Source organism: Idiotropiscis lumnitzeri, chromosome 16, assembly GCF_059441095.1.
Source record: "Idiotropiscis lumnitzeri isolate Australia: NSW breed Sydney's pygmy pipehorse chromosome 16, RoL_Ilum_1.0, whole genome shotgun sequence".
In the NCBI taxonomy this organism is placed as follows: Eukaryota; Metazoa; Chordata; class Actinopteri; order Syngnathiformes; family Syngnathidae; genus Idiotropiscis; species Idiotropiscis lumnitzeri.
In genome coordinates this window covers 8,537,119-8,562,340 of record NC_142406.1, presented here as the reverse complement: position 1 = coordinate 8,562,340, position 25,222 = coordinate 8,537,119, and the positions used below count along the sequence as shown (strand labels likewise).

General features: G+C 39.9%; 1 protein-coding gene across 4 annotated transcripts; it reads right to left on the bottom strand.

Annotated features, from left to right (window-relative positions):
• Window positions 1–1,173: 1,173 nt before the first annotated feature.
• Window positions 1,174–24,886, bottom strand: celf3a (cugbp, Elav-like family member 3a). Of its 4 annotated transcripts, XR_015846857.1 has the most exons (15): window positions 24,480–24,886; window positions 23,510–23,661; window positions 21,791–21,873; window positions 11,713–11,761; window positions 9,995–10,123; window positions 9,394–9,473; window positions 8,476–8,619; window positions 7,892–8,036; window positions 6,174–6,323; window positions 5,995–6,054; window positions 5,015–5,119; window positions 4,605–4,748; window positions 3,974–4,106; window positions 3,447–3,544; window positions 1,174–1,311 (listed from the first exon to the last, which is right to left on the bottom strand). XR_015846857.1 is itself a non-coding variant. In XM_088318538.1 (14 exons), exons 2-13 carry the CDS (start codon window positions 23,652–23,654, stop codon window positions 3,979–3,981), a joined length of 1,359 nt encoding a protein of 452 aa, XP_088174664.1. In that variant the 5' UTR covers window positions 23,655–23,661; window positions 24,480–24,886; the 3' UTR covers window positions 1,174–1,311; window positions 3,974–3,978. The 4 variants fall into 4 exon arrangements, 3 of the variants coding, with proteins under 3 accessions (XP_088174664.1, XP_088174663.1, XP_088174666.1); XM_088318538.1 differs by lacking the exon at window positions 3,447–3,544 and having other exon boundaries at window positions 9,995–10,120; XM_088318537.1 differs by lacking the exon at window positions 3,447–3,544 and having other exon boundaries at window positions 24,480–24,885.
• Window positions 24,887–25,222: the final 336 nt, after the last annotated feature.

Genomic DNA, 25,222 nt, shown 5'->3' with positions numbered 1-25,222 from the left:
CTTCTACAGTATACCTCCCTCACCTAACAGCAGCGAGACAAACAATGCATGACTGATTGCTTGCAGCCTGAAAAAAAAAGCTCTAATCATCCCCTCATTCTTCAGACATGCCAAAGAAGCGAGCGTGTTTAGACACATCAGGCCAAACCCAGAATGCTTTGGCAGTCTAGATCTGCAAACACCAGCTGTCTCTCCACCATTCGTCATCTACTCCATATTCATACAGCGTAGTCATTAACTCACAATGAGACTTTAGTTGTTGATTCAATGGTTTGCTTAAGGATTGTGATACACAACAGTCTTGCTTTATTTTAGCTGGAAGAACGGTATCCTCGTTGAACAAAAAACAAAAACACTGACACAATTTACATCTTTTTTCTAAATTGTACTTTATTTTCTTTTAAAGACGTGTTTTAAAACAGCAATTGTAGAGAATAAATAAAGAAACATTATGCTTTCTTTTCACTTCCGTACATTTATGTCATTAAAAACTCTATAATAAGTGTATTCATTGTCTTGAAGGAATGAGTCCTCTTTATTCTTCAAATAAATAAAAACAAAAGACATCCCAACCCATCAAATTCATTACCAAATAAATAAAATGTAAAAAAAACAAAGATAGAAAAATCCCAACCCATGTTTTTCCACTTGGTAACGTTGAAAAGTAGTGGCAGCAGATATTTTGAAGATGCTTTTCCTCATCCTTCGAGCCCCGCTCCCACCCCAACTAAGGTATGTACAATGTGAGGAAACTCATTCAATTCTCTTCCTGCTTAAGAACCATGATTTTAATTTACGTATAAATAATCAAACTACTTCTACATAACAAAATTACCAGTGGTAATGATACACAATATATTTTCTTTTCCCTTCCGACTGTGTAGAGCCGACCTTCTAGATCACAAATCACACTATACAGCAGGACCCTGTTCAGTAGAATCACATAAGTGATATGCTTCTTCTTCTTCTTTTTTTTTTTTTTTAAACATGTAAGTTAGAACTTGTTGCTGACATATTATGTACATCGTATAAATGAATCCAGCTATGGAATGATAGGAACTCTTGGAGCACTTCTGATACTAATGCAGCCGTTGTATTTGTTAATGATATTACTGCAGTTGCTCATGTTTGAGTAAGTGTATTTAAATAATGTCATACTGTCTTTTTGTGTGAGTGTGTGTGTGAGTGTGTGTGTGTGCGTGTGCGTGTGTGTGGGTGGTGTTGCTCCTATGTGCTATTATGGTTGGTCAAACAACCAAACAAGGCTGGGACATCCCGAGGTGGTTTTCTTGATTGAACTCCTAAATTGTCCTAGAGGTACAAAAGAGAGAAAAGACGAAACATTTAAAGCACATGAATTAAGTCCAAATTCATATATTTCATTAAAAAAAATAACTGCAGTCAATACCCACTGCTTGCACTGACGTTGCAAGGGTGTATCACTATTCAATTCTAATGTCCATGCAACTCAAACAGTGGCAGTCATAGTGCTGCAAGTGTGTGCACGCTTGGACAAAAGTCGTTTTTTCATCTTTTTGCCAGGCAAATTAATTCAGAACATGCACAATAGGAATTCTGGTGGGCACTGATGTCAATGTTTTTCTATATTTTATGGACAGTTAGATTTTTAAAAGTCATATCATCCACCACATGATGGTTGCTCAAAACAGCATCTGCATACATCTGTTATAAACATTTTTAAAAACAGGAGCAAATCTTAAAAGTCACTTGTTGTTTGTTGCCACTTATTGTGAGCCACTCCTCGTTCTATGCAATTTATTTAATTTTATGATTATTACTGTTTTTTTTGTTGTTTTTTTTACAATAAATGTTTATGTGTTATATTTATCTGACATTCTTAAAGGGGGGAAATCAACAAGAATGTGTTCTAGGCAATGATAATCATATTGCATTTGTGGAATATAAATTAAGCAGCAAAATCCAACAGTTTTTTTAACCACCTCGGGGTCAGATAACAACCAATCATGGTGCAGCATCAGAAAGAGGTGAGCCGTGATTGGTCGTTTACCTGAATCCTGAGCAACTGTGATGTCATTTCCAGTCGACGGAAATGACAAAATGGCCGCCCTCTAAGATGTACAAAAACAGGTGAATTTGACTGCTTAAATCATATTCAACAAATTAAATATTAATAAAAATACCATGCTTAGACTGGTGATGGCACATTCAACATATTGCAAATAGAATATATTTTTTAGGTTTAGTTCCCCTTTAAAGGGGATACATTGAAAATGGACTTTTTGCTTGTATAAAAATAGTTGATTCTTTGGAGGTCCTGCCTCAAATTAAACAGACAAGTAAATCTGCCTATTTCTGAAAAAAACAAAACAAAAAAAAAACAAAACAATGTCAGAGACCTTTTATAAGACACTTGGGAATAGGTTTGATTTGAGACTAGTTTAATGATGAGCTGTGATGGACGTATCATCTATGAATTTGGTATTTGGACAATAAAGTTGACTTTTTCACTCAGGAGAAAATTCATTTTAAATATTAGCTATGAAATGTAATGTGTGATGGTGCTTTGCAGATACACTGTTTCCATGAGCATGATATAGATTACGAATTACAGATAACCACAGTTATGGAAAATTGCTTGTATGTTTTTGGTCCCCAGAATTCCTAAAGAGGAATATAGTTCCTCTGCCAGCAGCACATGTCACAGGAACCAAACATATCAACCCAATTCTTTCAAAAGTCATGTTCGTGTTTCAAAAATAGACACACAATTGTTATTATCCTTATTATATCTTTCATATAGACATTTACACTCCAAATTCCACATCATCTCACACCGACACAAACACACCTACCATCATACACAGACATCATCCTGTCCACTATTTATGTACTTTAGAGTTAAATATTTCATATTTAAAATATTACATTTCCAGTGTCACAAACAACAACCAAAGATCAGGCACAAAGTCACATGGAATTGAGTTACAACCAAACAAAAAAACCCCTCACGACTTCACGGAAAACTACCACACCATCCAACTAAACAAAGGGAAAGTGTAAGAATGATAATCATGACAGATAAAAAAAAAAAGGCAACTAATAAATAAAAAAAAAAAAGGACAAAACTTGTGTTACGTCCATATTTAATTGACCATTTGGTTTGTTTTTAAATTTGGAGGATTAAAACAGCAATAAAAAATAAAAAAAACATGTCATGATAATCAGTTACTTACAGATGCTGAGGTAAAGTGACTTTTTATCGATCAGTGTTTGCAAGGATTGAAACCACGACAAAATAATAAGAGGAAACTCACAACGCACCAAACACAGTTCACGGTCGCCACAGTAACCCGCCATGCAGTTGAGCATGGTGAATCAAGGCAACGGCCCCAAAAGAAAAATTGCTAATGGCAACCATCACAGGCAATATCGCCACAGCAACCAACACAGGCCAATTAACTTACGACGCAGTGAGAAGGAAGGGGGAGGTTTTAGTGGTTGCTAAGCAACCGTAGCCATAGCGACGCACGTCTCCACGATTTATGTATGTAGACGGGACAGTCTTGAGAGTGGTGTGATGATTTTGTTTCAGGAAAAAATGGCATATGGCACAGCACAAAAACAATAAATGAAAGGTCAAAGAAAAATTAATGACTGACAGCAGTTTCAATCAAAGCTGTGACAGAACACTTGTTAAAACAGGATATGTGATCTAAATATATTCTACATCGCTAACATTGCAGCTACTTGCTGTAAAAAAAAAAAAAAAAAAAAAAAGAGGACTTTAAAACATTATAACTGATGCCTGTAATGTATCCATAAAAGACGGAGTGTTGCACCTCATTAAAGTTAATCTACTGTAGATTACTGACATGTTCCACATGAAAATCAGCCACCTAAGAAGAACTGAGCTCTCGTTTACAGTCGCTCAATCGCTAATCTTCTCACGCATTTAGCTGCTGTCTATCCCATATCCTCATTTGAAGCTCACCTCCTTCAATAAGGTCTGTTGGCATCCTTGGGCCGCTTCAGTTGCACCTTCAGTCTCTTCATGCCTATCTGGAAGCCATTCATGGCTTGGATGGCAGTCTGAGCGCTGGATGGGTTGTCAAAACTCACAAAACCTAAGAAAGAGAAACGACAACAACAAACGATCAACTACAAATTGCAATAATTGAGGGAAAGATACATAAGGTCCATGGACATATTTTAGTTGCAGCCGGTTATCGCTAGCTCATTCTATATTTAACGACGGTACGCGCTTACGGTGACTGTTGCTACACCTGCCGAGAGCAGAGAAAATTCTCCAGTCATGCACGATTCTGTGTGTCCGTTTCCACTCATAGATGTGAGTGTGCCACATCTAAACAGAATCGGTGGAACCACATTGATTGGCGGCGAATGAAGTCAGTTGTGTTCACACCCGCAACGGCGCAAACAACCCTTTTTTTTTAAAAATAATATATTTTCAAACAAATGTTTTTCCAGTAAATAGAAAAAATATATTGCGGACAGTTTTGAGCCCACATTCAGCATTCATCAGAGCTGTCTTTTTGTTTCTAAATACCACACGGTTTACAACAATGATCGGAATAATAGTTATCAGCACCACTGTTGCTCACCGAAGCATTTGCTTTGGTTGGTGGCACGGTCAACAAAGACCTTGGCCGAGATGACATTTCCAAAGGGCAGGAACATTTGCAGGATCTCAGAATCGGTGAACTCCTGAGGCAGGTGGTAGATGAAGATGTTGCAGCCTTCAGGACCTTGACACAATGAGAGAGGTCAAATCATCCACTCCACTCTGAAATATACTCCATGTAGTGTAAATTGAAACATATGCTACAATTAGATTGCACCTCAACACATTACCGATACGTTCGCATTTGTAATCATTATGTAAACCAAGGTACAGAAGAGAAACTGATAAAGAAGCAGCACTGGATCATTGTTTGCACAATGATAATCCGTACCAAATGACGTGTTGTCCAACGCGATTATTTTCCATTCACACACTCGTTTTAAAATTTACCTTCACGTTGCTGTAGCTGCTGCGGCTGCTGCGGCTGCTGAGCTACCAGGGTGGGCTGGTGGGGGAACGGCTGCCCCACCAAGCTGTAGGCAGCAGGATAGGTGGCTGTGTGTAAGAAAGAAAAAAAAATCAAGCAATTATAACAAACTTAACTGCAACCAAAAAAAAAAAAAAACATTTGTAACATTGATATGGCATTCAGTAGTGAGTGTTAAGAGTGAACACTCACTTGAATGTGATCCCTTGTTTAAAAAATAAAAAAAAACAATTACAAGAAAATGACAATTTTGATGTCTACTTTAAAACAGTGAAAGTTTGCTGGAAATGGGGCAACGCGCAGGTTGTTTGGCAGTCTTTTACGACGTTACATAAGAGGTTTTTGTATTCAGGTCACACATCCTGTGGAAAAAGGGAGGGAGAGCTAGAATGTTGATATTTCATATTTGGGTGGGAGAGAAGAGCATTGTACATTTGAAAGACTCAAATAACCCTTTTTGTAATTAGAAATGTATTTCTTTAATCCAGGCGTGGGTAAACTACGGCCCGGGGGCCACATGCGGCCCGTTAAACGATTTAATCCGGCCCGCTGAACTTGAAAAAAATGAAATGAATAAACCTAGTTGATGTCTTATTTTCTAAATACTGTGTTTTTTCAAAGACATGTATATTGTTGTAATGCTTTTGTTCACTTTAATTTCAAATTAAATGTATTTTTTTCTCCGATGAGGTGAGCTTACCAAAACATTCCATCCATCTGCTGTCAAATTTTCGAACCCAGCCCGTCAATCATAAAGTTTGCCCACCCCTGCTTTAATCAGTAAGTAAATACTCAACGTTAGTTTCTCACGGATGATGTATACTGCATTATAAAAACCGCAGAACAGGAAGTACACTAACATTAATCACATCCGAGACATAATATGGGAACATTCCAAGTTCCACATTAAGCACCTGTTAAACGAATGCTGACTGAGTCTCACCTGTATAGTGCTGCATGCCTGTGTAAGCTTGCTGCAGGGGGTCCAGCACAGGACTCTGAGCTGTGACACAAAAACATCATCACCAATCGCTTTATGCGCATCAACACGCTCGCTTTGTTCCATTCGCTCTTAATTAAACTGAGAGCAGAGGCGGAGGGGTTGCTTTGGTCATGCAATACCTTGATAAGCATGGACTCCGTTGGTGTACAAGGCCTCAGTTGCTGATTGGCCGTTGGGTGGTGCTGCCACGGAGGGGTAGCTGCTCACTGCGATTGGTGGGGGCAGAGCAGGAACAGGTGTGGCGGCAATGGAGGGTGGAGTGCTAGTACCTGCAGACAGCAAATCAGTTATCTAAATACTACATTTGCATAAGGAACAGGAAGTCAAATGTCAAATGCAGCCAGTTGTGAATTTTAGGGAAGAACATAAAACTGGCTTGAAGCTAAACTTTGAGTCCTTGCAGCTATTAACTCATTCACTACTTGCTGGGTAACAAAAAAAATGGATCTTTGACGTCTTTAGCCGTCAATGGCAGTAAATGAGTTTATGAGATTGATAATTAAATCGCACATTTACTCATTTAGAGTCATCTACAAAATGATGTCTTTGATGTCATTTCACAGTAAAAGCGTGCACGTTTAAAAAGCAATATAACATTTTGGCACATAGCGGTAATTATCTCGTAAATAATTGATTGAGTACATCTTACAGGAGCGCTGTGAATAATAGTTGCCTGAATCAAACAGTACATGAATGGAAAATACAAGCTTGAGGAATCTTCAAAACACAAAAACTTTGGGACATGAATCGTCATTTCATTCAGTGTAATATTTAACATACATTTGGAATTGAAAAATTCATAAAAAATATAATTGTATTATTCAGTAATCAGTATTGTTACAGGGTTCCTTCAGTTCAAGCAAGTTAACTTCAAGACCTTTTAAACTTTTTAATTCCATCTGACATTAACTTAAAGACCAATTTCACAATGTTCCCAATGTCCCGTGTTTTCCAAAGTTGCCCCACAAAAACCACGTCACTGTTTTGTTGGTTCCGCTGTCTTGATTGGTTGCGCCACGTAAGTCATTCGGTAAATATTTTTTATAAGGATGTAAATGTATTTGACAATCATAAAATCCCACTTCTCATGTGTTAACATTTTGTAAGACTTTTCATGCCAGTGACATTTTAATGCCAATTCGGGCCTTGCTGTTATGATTCATACGGACAGGTACTGAACAAATTTAGTAGATCGTCTGCCAAGAGTCCCTCCAGCGTCATTGAATGTTTTAAGGGGAACTTTTTCAATTTTACACAACATTTCACTGTTTTGAACAGGAATGAAGAATTAAAAACAAAGTTCCACCTTTTTTTTTTTTTTTTTAAAAATGAAATTAATCTATCTCAACATTAAATCTCACTTTTTTTCTGCTCAATGCCGGCAATTATGATAATTTGACATCGTAATCAAGGACGAATGATATGCTTCAACATTTATTTGAATTGTTGAGGAAATGTTAATTTTATAACCCATGGATAATATTAGTAGACTAATTATAATGTACAATTAAAAAAAATCCTTATTTCTGATTAAAAAATACACCAGTACAGAGAAGACTGGTGTATGAACCATTACAAAAAAAGTAAATAATGATTTTTATCCAATGGTGTTTGGCAGTTGTGACATAAACATCTAATCTTTTTTGTTAAGCATCCTACATTGCCACGGAATATAGTTTTAGTTTGGCTACATAACAGTATTTACATGGAAAATGAAATGAGATCCTTTGTTTTGCTTGTTTTGTCATCACAGGTCTAACTCTCTTTGTGCATCTGTCATATTTCAAGCAGAAATCTAATCATGCATGAATGGACATACCAGGCGTGTTTGGTTTACCTGAGGACGGGGTGATGGATGCGATCGGTGTGGCGATAATGCTGCTGGGGTTGAGGGCAGCCAGTTGTTGCATCTGAACGGCCGCCACCGTGGCAACAGGAGAGAGGTAGGCTGACTGGGCTACCAGTGCCTGTTGTTGCATCAGCTGGAGATTGAAGAGGTTGGCAATGACAGGAGGCCAAAATGAGGCAATTTTTGGGGTTTGGGTAAATAGGAGGAGCAAATGTTATGAGAAAGTATTCAATTAAAAAAGAAAAAAATAATTCATTTAATTTTGTAATAATATTGTCAACCTGAACTACATTTTTAATCTGGCCCATACCTGTAGTAAAGTAAAGTTGATAGAAATAGCACTGCAATGCAACATCCTGCCCACTTGCAAAATGTATTGACATTCAATTTTCAAAAACAATTCCTCGCCATAAAAAATGAGCATTATTGTCTTGAAAAAGGCAGACAGAGACAGCTCTTGCATCAGCGCTAGTGAACTCATTTGCTCTCACTGGAAAACTTCAATTCTTTTAAAAGTGAGAAAAGAAACTCTTGAGTGTGTGTGTGTGTGTGCATGCATGTGTGTTTCTCACAGCTTGCGTGTAGGCGTTGTAGGCCCCGAGGTGCAGGGTCATGGGACTGATGACTCCCAGCTGAGAGGCCACCTGCTGCATTCGCCGAAGCCCCCGCTCCTTCTCCGAATCGGCAAATTTAACAACCAGACTGGATGAAGCTCCCTAAAAGGAAAAGAAGAAAAAAAAATCCCAACAGGCTGATTATGTGACAGTACTCACAAGCATAACAAAATGAGACCAATATAAATCATAAAAAAACACTATTAATGTGACCTGTAACCTGCAGAACCCATTTTAATAAAGATTCTTGAAATAATGTGGTTGCATAACTGTGCACACCCTCCTAAAACTGGGATGTGGCTATGTTCAGAATTAAACAATCACAATGAAACTCATATCAAATAAGTTAAATAAGTGCTACTATTTAATGTTCAGATGTTTGAATCAGGTTTTGTGCCAATACTGACTGCTATTTGGAACTGTCCATAAACCATAACACAATTTACCACATATGTTTGGGGATTTGGTTATATGCCCATGAAACCATGGTGAGACATTTTTGCTCCAGTTCCACATGCTAGTTTGCAGAGCAGGGCACTTGACCCTTTTTTGCAAGTCAGTCCCCGCCCTGCGGCCGCTATCTCGGTATGGTTCCGGCCTCGACCCTCCGGCCTTATTGATAAAAATTCTCGGCCCCCGACCCCAAAATGGGCGTCCGACCGGGCTGGAGGGCCGGACCGTTCCACCCCCGAGACGTACTGCCCAGCTCTGGTTAATTCCAAAAACAGCCACAACCCAGTTATAAGAGGGAGTGCGTGTTTTGAATTGTGGGAGGAAGCTAACATACCTACCATACTTTTTTTGAAGGTTCCACTGACACACAATGTTTAAAATGTCAATCGTGTGAATGTACGCACGTGTGTGTGCAGAACTCACTGGTAGAGTACGACTCCCATGCAGGGCGTTGATAGCAGCCTGGGCCTCTACGTTGTTCTGGAACTTTACAAATGCACACCCTAGACGGGACGACACACCGTTAAAGCGTGGCCTCACACACACTCGATACGTCCATTTAAAAATACATCTGGCGCCGCCTTTAATTCGAGCGCTTCATCAGTAACCTTGGTATCATTAAACATGGTCCAGGAAACATTCATTGCTTCATCAATCACAGCCTGTAAAGCGCCACTCGCGTCATTAGCAATGACCCATAAAACCTATTGCACCATTAGTCATGCCTCAGGCAACAGACGCAGGAAAACCTTGCGTCTATGTTTGAACTGTCGTCGCACTTTGATTTACATGGCAAATATCATTAGCATTGTTACGCACAATAGTCACTCGCATTCATGCGAGGGCAAAAGTGCTGAAGGGTTAATAGTCGAGCAGTAGCTCAGAAGTCACTCGAAAGCTGCCATCCGTTTATTTCACATCGTAAACTGAAAGGATATCACATTTTATGTGTTTTGAAATAGCAAACGGTTAAATGTAATTTCTTTGCTCAGCATGTGCCCGTCTCAGATTTGGGAGTGGTTACCTTTGCTGGTACCGTCGGGCCCGCGGAGCACCGTGCACTCCTCGATGCTGCCAAAGGGTTCAAACATTTTTCTCACATCAGGGTCCGTCTGCTGCTTTCCCAGCATGCCCACAAACAGCTTCCTGTCTTCTAAGGAAGAAGGAGGGCATCAGGATTGAGGAGAGGGATAAAACACAGCAATAAAAATAGATAATATGAGTGGGAGCTGGACAGAGTAAATGAGAAAGGATGGGAGAGCAATTTACAAATTAATTCTCCGTTTTGATTGCCTTATTGTGGCAGCAAAATAAATAAATAATGTTTTTTAGGTATTATTAGATTTTATTAGATCATTATTACATTATTACGGTTACTCAGTCAAAACTGAAAATTAGAATAAAGTATTATACTGTATTGTGAAAGTGTACCTAATGTTGTGGCCACCTGCAATACCTAAAATCACCACCAGAGTGCAGTAACGCAAATGCACATCAAAACACATTAATAGCATCTGGCAGTGACTCTTGAGATTTGACAGACATTTTTCTTCCAATAGTGACGTCACGTGCCTACATGTTTTGGCTCATTCCCCACTAGGGTTGCACACCGCAGCTGCCATTGTTAGTGTACAGTGCAAAAAAATTGGATTTAACCTTGTGAAAATGGTTCCAAGAGATATTACAAAATGCTATAGTACAGTATATTGACTTGCGGTATTTTGTCAAAGCAAGGAAAAGCAGAAGGTGGCTCTGTGGTTGCATCCCGGTAATGTGACAGTGAGTCAGCATAAGGGAAGCTGAAACTGAAGCAGATGAATGGAATTCAGCTGTCGCTCACAACCGATAACGTGTTTTTGGGTGAAAATGTGACATCGAAAGCGACCTAAAATGTCAGAATACACACACCGACCCACAGTATTGGGTACATCTACGCAATCTAACTACATTTCTTGACAGTGAATATAGTCACACACACTGTCATTGAGTGGGAATTGAGTCCAAATGGCCTACACAAAAAAAAGGAAAAACTTGCAACTATATTATAGCACATATTACATACCTGCTTTTATTTATTTTGTGTGTGTGTGTGTGTGTGTCTATGATTTATAGTTACATGACAATGGAACCTCAAGTTATGAACAATCTTTCAGTGTGGCACAGCATTTTTGTAGAAAAGATGCCTCTAGTTATGTACGAGCTTCATTATGTCACCTGCAAAGTTTCTCTGTTGTTTTATTGTTTTTGTTTTTTTTTTGTCAAAAAAATAAATATATTAGAATAAACATCCGAGTAGTTATTTTTTTAAAGAAAACAATTTTTCAATGGAGAAGCTGTTCTTTTCTTGTTTGCGGTGTTATTTCTTTCCACGAAAGTATATTTTCACATGTTTTTACATTGTTCTTTATTTATTTTCAACCACACACCAAATAAAATTTGAATAATTTCAAGATAATTAAAGGAGTGGAACGGATTCATCACATTTCCATTCATTGACATAGGAAAAGTTACCTCAATTTACAATTCTTGGTGCAAAGTGACTTTCTAACTTGCGCTACCACTTTATATTCAATAGTAAATTTCTTATGATCAACAAATTATATTTTAACTCAACTTGTGTTATTGCTGCTAATCCGATAAAGGGATAGATGTCGGTATCAAGTGCGGTTCGAACAAGTGTGTGAGCGTGTGTGTTTTTGTGTGTGTGTGTGTGTGTTGTGGGTGGGCACTGGTGTCTCTTACCCCCTCTACTCTCACTATCGGCTGGCTTCACCTGGATTGGACGGTTCATCTGGAAACAAACACGTGATGCAGTCAGTTTCTCTGCTCCAAGAAAAATAAGAAAAATACAATTATTGAATACACAAAAAAAAAAAAATCTGTGTCAGTGATGGTTGTATTTTGTCATTAGTCTTCTCATTGTGTTCCTTCATTGTATGTTTTATTTAAATGTTTTTAATATAGCCCTCCAGTCCAGGCCACATTAGGTAAATATATATTGGATTTAATAATAAACAATTTATGGGGTGTATTGATGATTTTGTATTTACAAAGAAAGTGATATTTATTTGATAGTTTACTGTATGTATTTGTTATTGGGGCTGTAGTTGGCAGTTATGGAGATGGTATATTATTATTTTCATTTTTAGCTATATGAAAAGGGTAAGACTAGAAAAAGTCTACCTCTGTAATGATTTCAATCAAATTGCAGCGGCACAGCTCAGACATTAGATGTCATTAGGTGTACCTAATGAAGTGTCCCCATGAGTACGTTATTTAAGGCTCTTCCGCTTTACCTTCTCTCCAGTGACTCTCTCTCAGAATCCACTCTAATCCCAAATCTATCGTTCCTTCCGCCCCTATCGCGCCAAAACCAGGAAAAGCACACCCACCCACACAGGATTGGGCAAGTGATGAGATTAAGAACACTCGTCGGCTAATCTGGATTACAGGAGCATGCAGCATCAGAGCGCAGCCAAGATATTCTGAGCCTAACAGAGAGGCAGAGATGAGGCGTACAGGGTTAAAGGGGGGGTGGGGGGTGGAAATGAAAGATTGTGCGAAAAGGGGGCTAGCACAACAACACAGGATTAAACTTGCTTTTCATCAAGTGACAAGATGCTGAAATGATTCCCCCCCCCCCCTCCATAACTGACTCTTCTTTTATTTAGCCAAGCCCTGTATGAAATTGCACACATGAGTGTCTATCAAATATGAGGAGCACAAAAAAAAAAGGGAAGTGGGTGTTGCGCTAAAAGGAAAAAAGAAAACAGCAGGGGGGGGGGGGTTAAAGGGAGAAGTGCAGATTGAGGGATAGAATGGAGCATATGGAGACAAGGCAGGAGGATGGTGATGTGTGAGAACTGTGTTTGTGTTGAGGGGGTTGGGGGGAGTTACGCATGTAGCAGTGAGTGCCACTCTGTTAACCGTGGCTTAATGAAGGTCTTAATTATGGAGCTGGTGACATTTCAACCACTCACTGATCTTGTGTCACTGATTAATCTGCTGTGATCGGTCACCAGGAGACACTATTGATCGCTTTGGGCCTCCAGGACCTGCATGCACAACTGCTCTTGACTCCACGTTGAAATAACACTAACACCTGCTGCAAGGGGGCCCCTATGTCTCCTCACTAAGGGGGGTCCCATTGATTGCACCAATTAGTCGGGAGGGGAAAGTTGCAGTCGGGGTAAAGTCTTAAAATGACAGAAATTACAAGTATTAAATGTTGGCGGTCATTGTTCATCCTTGCTTTTATAAACACCTGCAAGATTGAATTGTTAAATATTAGTCGGCTAATTTAAGATGTGTGGGGTGGGGGACTCTCTGTATGTTTGCCTTGTGCATCAAAAACACTAGCTACGGCCCTGGAATTATTGCATTGTCAAATCCATTGGAAATATTTTCCTTTGCTTTCAACCTGTTAAAGCAATTTCACCAATCATTTTATTTTATTTTTTAATATCCGGAGTGATACGTGTTGCAGGCGAAATGGTTAGCGTATCATGCACAATTTATATATTCGCCACAATTTTATAGTAGCCATATAATTAACAGACACCAAGTGCTACACAGGGTGCATTATCATTAATATCGGGATAAAGAAGCAGAGGCTAGAGGCAAAATTGACCGAGTGCGGCATCTCCGGTGGAGCGCATACTCCGTGTGACAATGATTCCGCAACACGTGCGTATTTCAGGCTGAAATGCTCCCACACGTTCACCATCTTCAGTTTTTTTTAACACGTTTTTCCTCCCCGCTCTGTCAACCACACATGTCAAATAAACTTTTCGTTTTCTTTGTACGAGGCACCTGCCATTGTGGCCTTTGTGCTTATTCCATGCCTATCTGAATAGTCACAGACCGATGTGGTGAATTTCAATGAAGCTGCATGCGGCGTTGTTGTTGGTGGGATCTTAAAAGCTTTCACCAATTGTCTCCCTGCCCACTGTTTGCTTCGACGTCAATTACCTCAGATTCTGTTTGTGCTGCGCCACTTAAAGCCATGACAAGGGACGTTATAGTAATATGTGGAAATACTGGTGGCTGCCACAGATACAGCGTCGGCAACCTGTCAAGACCGCTGCCCATACAGAGATAACATCTCTCCTGTCTATGCACTCTCGAACATCAGACTAAATTTTTTAGCAAACACAAATGATCTTATACTCAGTCACTGCATTTTAGACAATTACGACTTTCAAATAATGCATTTGAAGATGGAATAGTTTCTGATGCATTGGCCAATTTTACTATAATTTATAGTTAGTTAAATATGCATAAAGCAATTTAAGGTTATTGGATTTTTTTGGGGTTTGGCAGATTTAATTAGCTGATGTTTGCTTTGCACAAATAGATTGCAATTGGTAGAGGTCTGTTGCCAGTAAGAGACTTTCAATGATGACAAAGCAAATATTTTATGATCCCTATGTACTACATGCACTGGTATACAGTATATATAGCTTTATATATCATGTATACTACGTCGTTAAAATTAAAATATATGAATTAATATATTATGCAGAAGGTGATAACACTTTCAAATGGGCTACTATTCTAAGAAAAATAAAATAAAATGAAAAAAAAATGCTGTGTTGGTTTCCAAACCCACTTCCTAGGTAGCTGTTGCTTTTGAGCAGATTGCTTTACTTTTATATTTTACCAAAGGTTGGATTATTTTTTTTTTATTGAATTAGCATCTTTTGGGGATTTAGGTGGGCTGAAGAGCCCATGTAAGAAACTGAAACAGTTGCGGACCTCAATTATGTTGAGTAATAATTAAAGGAGAAGTCAACCCAAATATAATCTTGACAAGAATTATGTTCTATGCAGCCACGCTAGTCAAAACACGGCATTTTGATTAATATTGCATTTGAGGATTAAGAGTTAGGCAGTAAAATCCACAAATTTTGTAGCAGTATCTCATGCAGCGGCCATTTTGTCACTTTTTCTCGACTGAAAACGACATCACAGTTGCTCAGGGCCCAGTTAACGACCAATGAGGCTTCAGCTTCAGAATGCAGGTGAACTGTGATTGGTCGTTACCTGAGCCCCGAGCAACTGTGATGTCATTTTCAATTGACAGAAAGTGACAAAATGGCCGCACAGCGAGATGGTTAAAAATGGATCTGATTTTACTGCTTTTCTAAAGCATATTTGATCAGCTGCTACGTGTGTAGTTATGGCATATGTTGTTATAATTAGAAAAATAAAAACAAAAATAGAAATGTATCTAAGATTATATGAGCATTTAAATCAACATCCCCCCAAAAACTCCAGACCAATACAATAATACAAAAAATCTCTCTAAACTGGCAACACCAAAGACAACTATTGTGGTGGGCTTGATAGACATATGAAAAAGACAATACAAACAAAAAAGTATGTCCAAATGGGATCCGATCAGTGCAACATCGTCATCTCCAGTGTCATGTTTGAACGGCCAACAAAGACAAACAGTGAAGGCCACGATGGCAGAGATAAGGGCGGCGCAGCAGATGGGCCTGGTAGATACAAATCCAAATATACAAGAGGGACAACAGTGAGAAGTGGAGGCCATCAAGGCTGAGCCACTCCAGATCGGCACGGCAACCGGCCCCCGGGCTCGGATGACTACCTCACTCGCATTGGCCATCGCCATGACAACACCTGCGATGAGGACCACCGGCGGATCAGGTAAACAGCGCGCGAAGGAGATGAGAGACAAACAAACCAAAGAGGACAAAGGGTGTTTATGGGTCGGGAATCGGGAGATGGAGGGATTCGATTCGTGTTGGAAGGGAGGGCGGGGAAGAAAAAGAACGACACGGGGGGAGAAGCATACAGATTTGTGCCTGTTGAATGTTAGCCTTGAGAGCAGCTCTCCCTCGGAGCCTTCATCACTAACACATTTTACAACCGTTTCCCTCCTCCTCCTCCTGTTGCTGGCTCTCCCTCTCCCCTCCGCTGTACGGCTTGTTTACAAAAAATATTGTGCAGAGACCTCATCAACATCACACAGCGCACTACACACACACACACACACACACAATGATGTTCTATATTCATCGATCACAGGGCTAAACACACATGCTCCATCTTTCTCTTGGCATCCTCTCATAAGTACGCTCAGTCCACATGTGGCAGAAGCGACATTTTTTTTTTATGCGCGGTGATGCTATAGGGGATTTGACAGGGATTATTCCATATTAAATCCATATATTATCCAATCAAATCATAGTTTCTGATAATAAAAGCCCCCGCCGTCATCACCAAATGGTGCCCATATGTGCTAGGGAGTGGTGCTTGCTCCCGAATAAAATACATTCTCACCCTCGTGTGCAGCCGAAATGTGTTTGTGGATTATATTAATGGTGAAATTTTTCTTCCCTTTCTATTTACGGGGGAGAGCGGATGAAAATCTCACTTCTTTCCGCCTGGGTTGCGTCTTCCTCGCCTGCATTCTCTTCAATTTTGCTTGTGAATGGCTAATATATCGCCGGATCTCCTTTGCTCTTTCGAGAACATTTACAGCACCGAGGCAGACTTGGGGGTGGGTTGGGGCGAGTGTTTAGAGGGGTGGGGCTGTGGGGCACAAAGACAATTTCCCTTCTTCGCCCTCCCTCCACTCTGCTCCATCACATAGCGGCGCTGGCCATTGCATCGTGCCGGGTCGCTTAGCAACCTGGCATCCCTTGTCCCAGCTGTCTCCAGGCAACGAGACCTGCGACCATAATCAACCTGCCACCTCCCCCTCCCTCCCTGCTCGTTTCCTCTCCTGTCTCTGCTGCTTTTGCGTCTCCATCCTTGTCGACACACTCCAGGGAGAAAGAGAAGGCACAGGTGGAAATTGATATATTCACATGTGAAAATGCAAAGATAAAGGCGATAAACATACGCCGTTGGGAGGTTGTGAGAAGAGTTGGAATGAAGCATGGAAGAAGGGAAAGCAAGAGATGCATAAGTGCTCCAGTTATTGTTCTACACACACACACACACACACACGGAGAAACAAGAGCAGCACCATAAATCTGGCTTCTGTGACAAACTCCAGATATCAACCAGACTGACAGCTCGTCAGTGCACAGTTCGATAATATTCAATCACTGGAGTCAGTCAAAGCTGCTGCATCACTGTGTCTAAAGCACATCAACATTCACTCCCCAGTTAAAATCAGATGACAATCCAAGGCCAGTCAGTGGTTTAAAAGGCACACCACCAGCAAAGATCAACTTTCATTGTTAAATATTAGGAACACTTTTCAACGTACACAAAATACACCCGATTTTGAAAAACTATTTAATTGTGAATTTTCTTTCGTCAATGCCGCGATTTAATATTCAAATGTGTTTCAAGGTCCTCTTCTCATGTATTTTCTTTCCCATACACAAGCAATAGATTAATCTGTATTACAATAAACAGTACAATATCAAATTCATAGAATATATAGTTTATATTACGATCCAATAAATGAATGAATAAATATGAAGGACTATTTATTTTTCTACTTTGTGCAACCACTTGATGAAATTGAATACATTTAAGACCTGGTTTTTTTTTTCAGTGCATGTTCATTGGTGTTGCTAAATAGCATTACATGTAAAAGGTAACGAGCAAGAACGCATTAAAATTCCATGAGGTGTTCTTATAGCGTCTTTTATTTTTTTAATTTTTTTTTTCATTAATTGAATGTGATATTATTTTGATTCATTTTTTTTTTTATTTGATTTCGGATGGTCTCAGAGTGTCCATGTCGAGACCCAAGTGCGCGACCATTGCGCCACATTCAAAGCGAATCGGAGGAGCCGCTCTGATTGGCCATGATTGAAGTAAGCCTTGGCCAATCCCACAATGGCATTGTGGCTCCCTTTGTGCTCATCTGCAAAATTACCAACACCGGGTCTAACCCACCTCTGCAGAGTGTTTACACCTCACGCCATGCAAGATTGAGATTGCTCATGAATGTAGAGACCTATTCTGTTTGTCTTTTTTGATTATTTCATATGGGGAAAAATATTTTCAAACACAAACAAACTGAAGGTTCGGGAACAGATTTTGTTCAACCTTAGAGACTCCTCTGTATTGGTTGTAGCATTTTTAGTGCAACCCTGTAAACAAACCGTCAAGAAAAACTTATTAAAAGAAAAAACTATCATCTCTTCAGATTGTTAAATATTCATGTCAGCTGCTGTTTGACTCGCCTCAGTGAAGCAGAGAGGGAACAGAACAGAGTTTTGGACAGATTTCCCGCACTGAAGTACAGTATGTGAGTATAGATAACTCCGCTCATTTTCATTTGGGCCGTGTTTATGCCATGATAATTCTACCGTGCAATGCGTCGACACACGCACTTTAGATTACCAGCCTGAATGCCAAAGTTCCCACCACATCCCCCTCCCACTTTTGTGTGAATCCCTTGCATGCACACACAATCAAACAACCCCCCACCCCTAAAACACACTATTTCTCAGTAACAGATGTCTGTATTTAAGCTGATAAACACACTGCCTCAATGCACGTCCACCCCCCCACCCACCGCTCCGTCACCCATACTGCAACCCGCTGTTCATTTTGTCAAATGTTTCATCATTTCCAGCGCATAGCCAACCCCCTTTGTGTGCCCAATTTCACTTGAATTCACACCCGTGTACAACCTTCATAAATCCAATCAGCATTCACTGCAGAGTGACAAGTGACCTTTTTTTGATGTCGCAGCCTTGTCTTGACTTTCACATCATGCCTTAAAAATCATCACGTCATATGGCGTGGTCATGCCATCAAGAAAGGCTTTGCTATAATTTGGCTTTTTTTTTTTTCCCATCACCTCCGCTCTCTGCTGTGTCTGGATGCTTATGGCTGACTACATGTCACAATTAGTCACAGGTTCCACTCGGATGCAGCTCTTCGCTCTCGTATGGACAGCAGCCTCACCGTGAAGAAAGCCATCCCATAATACAACCTCCATCTCCCCTTATCTATGAATGAGCGTGCTCTTCACTTGGGATGCATGCGCGCAACACAAAAGCAAAGAGACACAGACACAAAAGCAATACATCCCTCATTAAACTGTGTTAGTGTGAACACCTGCCCACGTTCCCTTCCCCCCCCTTTGCGCGCATAAACACACACGTTCTCGCCTCTCACGTGATTAAATGGTCATTGCGTTGAAAATTAAGAGAGGGGCATTGTTGCAAATATTAATTCAGCTAAGTGACTTTTGATGAAGGGCGATATGTGACGTTTCTAATGGAGCAGAGATGAGACAATATGTGGTCGAGCGGCTCGCTCAACGGTGACAAATGGCATTACTGCTCGATAATGGCTTCTCTTAACGTAGGATAAATGTATGTTTGCAACGCTGACAATGAGTGGTCTAGAGTCAAAGGACGCGGATAAGGGTCCAGAATCCAGCACTTCAAGGCTTTCTTTGTCTCACTTGTAGATTCACGCACTCTCACCTGAAATTAAACACAAGGCCAGGTGTTGTTGTTTGCCATCTGTCAGCCTCTGCTTTCTTTTTGTACTCATGTGGGGGTGTGTCAGGTCTCTCTAACGTATTGGAAGCATGATGCTTAAACCCCACCATATGATGAAGACCGTAAAATACAAGTGGGGGAGCAATTAAATTGGCTTTAAAGCAGTGTAAAGAATAATTAGGAGCATGGTTTATCTTGCTGTGAGGGTAATTTTTTCTAGTGTAATTTACTTTCAAGCAACGATACAATGACATGTTATGCGAGGTAATTATCATAAATAATAGGTAATAATAATATACCCTGTTAAAGGAATTTACAAATGTCTTTTTGCCCTTTGACTTAACATGGAAGTGAAAATTTCAGTTTTTGCAATAATGCAGTTTTTATTTGTCTATTCTTGTGATTGGAGATCATATTATGACGTCTTAAGCCGTCAATGGTAGTAAATGAGTGTACAATTTCAATTATTTGAATGTAAAATTACTACATATTCCTTTCTAAATCGGTTAAATAGCGAGGAGTATGTTCTCTTATTTACCAGCAAAAAGAACAGCTTTTAAATCATAGCTCACAGTATCAATATTTTTATTCTATATATCAGGTGTGCGTTTCCCCTCGGTTCTGTAATTGCATTCATGTTTGGGTTTTTTTTGGGTCGTTGTTGTTGCACAGGCCTGGCCATGAGATGCCGTAGTCCATTATTCTTAGGCAGTGTAGGTGCAATTAGATGACAATTACGCCGCAGCTGGGAGCAGGACAGAGGAGGTCTGGCCTGTGTGGAGCTAATAAGATGGTTTTGTCTCTTTTTAAGCAGAGACAAAAAAAGTGGGGGGTTGGGGGTTAGTGAACATAGAAGCTTGTTCTGGACAGTATAGAGGTAAGAGATTTTGGGCTGCTAGAGAAAAAAAGATAAACGTGGCGGGAGAGGGGGGGGGGGGACTTTAGCCATGGGACCTGCTGATCCCCTAGGAGAGGTCATGAAGGTCACACTACTGTCACGCTAACAATGGGATTAGTTTTGTCACAAGCATACTAGCAGCCTGCCCTGTCAAACTGTCACTAGAATACCAAAAAAGGCAATGGCTTACCTTTATAATAATATACTGATATAACATTTCAAGTGGAAGTCAAGTCATAAATCCATCTGAGCCGAGAATATATTTGTGCTTTCTTAACAAAGAAAATAGCACTCTATGTAACAAAGTATTAACATAACTGCAACGTAATCCCGATTTAATGCTACGATCCTATTCATTGTGCTGCTCCATCGGATGTTATTGCCTTGGCCACCAGGGGGCACACTCATACAGTCATGGAGACACAAATAAAGAAAAATAGTATAGTCAACCCCAGATCAGCACCCGTGGAATGATGTAGTAAGATCCTTTATTATTAGCCAGTTTTGATAGAGGATAAAGAATATATGCCAGTGAGTATATATATAGTGTCTGTCTACATGTGTTGCGCCACTGTTTGTTTTCAAATATATGTCGCTTCTAAAACCGCAACTATTGATGCAAACTGTTAGCATGTTAATGGCATTTTCCATTGCTTGTTAGCATTCAGCTAAACTGACTTTCCTGTGGCAAAGCTATGCAGTTGTTTTAGATACACGTGTAATTCTTTGTGTTTTATGTTTAGTTTGACGGTAAATTTTCTTAGGACACCATCTTATAAAATATTACTAAACCAGAAAATGCTAATGATAACATAATAGGAACGTACATTTATTTTAACGGATATAGAACAAGCCTTTGGACGGACATTCAAGAGTAGGAAAGGTTAAAAAAAGAACTGAACGATGCCAATTTCCACCAAAATAACAAAAAAAGGAACTGGTTGCGGGGGCATAAAGTCTTGTTAGTAAAAGAGGAAGCAACGGCAAGTTGGGTGTGCGCTCCGTCTCAGTCATCCCTCGCCTTGTCGCCTCATCTCTCATATAGTGGCTTATTATAGAGACGTGGCTGTCATGTCATATTTAGCTCTGGAGATGTTGGCACACCTGCTGCCTGGCTATGCTAATACAGCTACTTTGATTCAAATTCAGAATGAGGTGCCACGTTGAAAGCGATACACATGAAAGTGGGGTGAACAGGAGAGAAACATAAGCCTCGTGGCACTGACATTGTGGGAAAGAAGTGGATGGATGCACGTTGCTTGCATCCCCGTGAGAAACATAAGTGGGTGAGCAGCTTCCTTTGACCTTTCATTGGCGCTTATCTGCTAAAGTTGGGGCATGCAAGTCAAATTTGGTCACTCTGGGACTGTCTGAGTCTTTTTTGTGGTTGGTTTTTTTTTTTGTTTGCTTTGTTTTTTTACATGGATGTGAGCTGGCATGGCCTTAAAAAAACAAAGGCACCACTCACCCCTGGCAGTGTCTTCTGTTCGTGCAGTGCATTCTGGGCTTTGAGGGCCGACTCACGTGCGCAGTATGTCAGGAAGGCACATCCTGGAAACGAGGACAAGTAGAGGAAGATCAGCAAATGTTAACTCATGTCATTTGAATGTCAAATTCGTGTGCTACTCAACGTGGAATGTCAGGACTGAGCGTGTCATGTTATATAGATGAAGACAGGCCCAAACATTATTTTCTAGACTTTAAACTATACAGGCTTACTGTAGCTTAGGTCATCGTCATGAGTTTTTGGTTTGGCAATTTTATCATGACCATTACAAGGTAATAAGAAAATACACAAGAATGAAATAATATTGTAAAAATCCCCTTTTGCATCATATTTATTTAAAACATAACGTACAAAAATGGACCACAATAATAAATACAAAAAAATGTATGGCGACCAAATGTCTCGGCCATTTGGGGCCGATAATTCTCATCCATCTGTGATTTGAGAATGTTCCAGGATTTGCATTTCGAGGCTCCCAATTGTCATTGGTTGGCCAACATGGCACTCACAATTTGTCTTGCCATCCAGTTAAAGTTGAGTCCAGTCTAGTTGCAAATAGAAAGGGCCTTCCTTTTCTTTAAGATAGTTTAATACTCCATAGTGCGTCTGTCTAGGTGAGATGCCAAATTAGGATTGAAGGAAGCTAAGGGCTCTCGTGCAACCCCTGATTGATTGATAAATACACCGAGAAGTGTGTTGAATACTTATGTCCATATAAAAAAAAAAAAAGGCAAACGGTTGAAACAAAGACCAAAATAACAGCGGTTTGATTACATACAAATCAGCACATGGCAACTGAATATAAAGCCATCGGATATAAACGCATGCCATCCCTCATAATAGAAAACGGCCTTCATTAACCTTTTGGGCTCCTACCAATAATGAATATGTAAATATATGCAGAGGAGGTGTCATAGGTGTTAGAGGACCGAAACCACCTGGCCTACAAGTCTCCCAAGTGACTGATGGTTTATGTGAATTTATATGAAGCCTCTGTTTTCCACACCGAGATTTGCATTCGGAATGACGGCGAGGATAATCATTAACCTAACAGCTTTACTCTGCCTATCATAGCAAGGTGTAGAATTTACTTTAGGGGTTTATACCCAGGTGGTGGAGTGGCTGTCTCGGAAACCTGTTGAAGTGTTTCATAAGACGCATACAAGGGGGTCTGCAAGTTGCGGCTCAGGAGCCAGATGTGGCTCTATCATCCTCCTATTGTGGCCCTTTGTGACTTTTGAAGTATTTGATTTAGATTTAATAGTGTTCTTTTGTTTTTCATATGTAATCCTAGATTTGGAGATTACAGTGCGGTTGTAAAATAATGATAATGAAAAAAATACATTTTCACTCAGAATGTGCATCATAAGAGCTAAGATTTATCGAGATATTTCACCCCGTTTGACAAACCCTGAATAAAAACAAATCTGAGTTTCTATATTACAGTATGTGTTAAATTCATACTTTTTGACAGTCAATAAAAGCCGAGCAATATTTTCTGTTTTATAGTACTTTTTTTTACACACACCTTGAATGGCACATTATTAGAATGTGCAGCTGTATCTAATGTTGTGATCTGTGTCGGTAGCTACAAAAATAAACTGACATGACAGTTTAGCCCACCGAAAGTGAGTGTTTATCCGCAGAATGCCGTGCATCCAACTTCAATACCGCCCTCACCTTTGTGCATCCCTGTGTATTTGTCCTTTATCACCGTCAGCTCATAAATCTTGCCGAATTGCTCAAAGATGGGCTTTAGGTCCTTTTCCTCCAGATTTCGGGGTATTTGCCCAATGAAGAGCTTGATTGCGTCAGGCTCCTTCATTGAGAGTCTGTAGAGGAGCAAGAAACACACAAACACACTGAGCGGAGGCTGTGAGGAGGTGCCTGTGGGCTTGACTTCACACTGGCACAGGAGGTGCAAACAGGAGGTTGGGCATGGAGGTGCAGATGGGAGAATTCAGTCAAAAGCGATTGTAAACCCTCATTCCATTTGCTCAAGGAGTATCTAGAGAATGGCATTTATTTTTAATGATTTTACCTTCATACGCAATTTAACAATGGATTTGAACTTCAACAATCAACATGTGATGGAAGCGTATGCATTAATTTAAGATGTTTAACAAAAACATAGATGAAATTGCAACCATTTGACGGCGTGTATCTCCATTTCTAGAGGCTCATACTACTCACTGTAAATACTGTAGAGCAGATTAGCAACACTGATTTAGAATTACAATGGTGGATACTATCATAAGATATTGGCATCGTACATATTTATGATGCTTTACGACCAAATCTGTGAAAAGAGAACCATATGATTGTAGGGAAGATATGTAAATGTGAGATTTATCCCTACAATTGTCATTTATGTTGAATTTACATATATATGTCGCAATAAAAATGCAGAAAATGTAAGATCTGATCATTTGGAATACATTCTGATAATATACCACCGTCCATATTCACAGATTGTGATGTCTGTGTAATAATAAGGACAATATTTAATCCCTTTACAGAAACATGACAGTGTGTGTGTCAGCACAGCTGGGGAGTCTTTGTCAAGAGAAACTGACAACAACGACTTGATGTCACACGTTCGGACTGAATTGCGAGCGAACAATAACAAAGAAAGAGTTGGAAATCCTACCTGTGGTGCTGCTCTTGGCAAAGAATCGACGCAAACAGTGGACGTCTTCCTGTCTTCCGCCTCTGACTTGTTCAGTCTCAACGATTCAGTTCATTTGAATCCTGGTGGCTCTTGAAATCCTTTTTTTGAAAGCAAATTTAACAACCCTTCATTCGGGAAGGAGCGAGTTTTCCACCCTTTTTGCGTGACGCTCCGGGGATTTTTTCCTGTTATTTCCTAAGACGAAAAAAATCACGTAAATGTCTCGTCGGCCGACGTGAATGTGTTGGGACAGATGGATATTTCGGCTTCCTTCAGTGGACCGCAGGGAATTGGCAGTCTGTTGGTTCTCCCGTCCTATCCTCCGAGCGTGTGTTCAGTGTGTAGTGGTTGTGCGTGTGCGTGCTTGTGTGCGTGCGTGTACTCCTTTGACGTCGTAAGCCGGTGTCTCCCTCCCTGTCCATCTCGCTCCATCCTTCCAGTGGGCGGGGCCAGTCAGCCGTCAGGGACTGTCGCTAAATTACAAGCATTTCTTTTCCCTCGATATTGTGCATAAAATGTTTTGTAGACAAAGGTTCCGCGTAGGGTTAAATAGTTTGGGATTTGTCATAATAATCAGTTTCAACTTTTACTTTTTTATAAATTCTGTTATTTTTTTCAAGTTTGTTAAGTTTTATTTTTAATGCATTTTTTAGTTTACTTTTGATTCAATTTAGTATATTTTTTAATTAGGTGTTTTTCAAGTGCAATATTTTTTAAAGAAA

Coding starts and splice junctions, on each gene's coding strand:
- celf3a (XM_088318537.1), bottom strand. CDS start 23,654: ATGAAGGAGCCTGACGCAATCAAGCTCTTCATTGGGCAAATACCCCGA. Junction 21,874..23,509: donor ATACACAGGGATGCACAAAG/GTGAGGGCGGTA, acceptor CCTCGTTTCCAG/GATGTGCCTTCCTGACATAC. Junction 9,474..9,994: donor GCCCGACGGTACCAGCAAAG/GTAACCACTCCC, acceptor CGTCCCGTCTAG/GGTGTGCATTTGTAAAGTTC.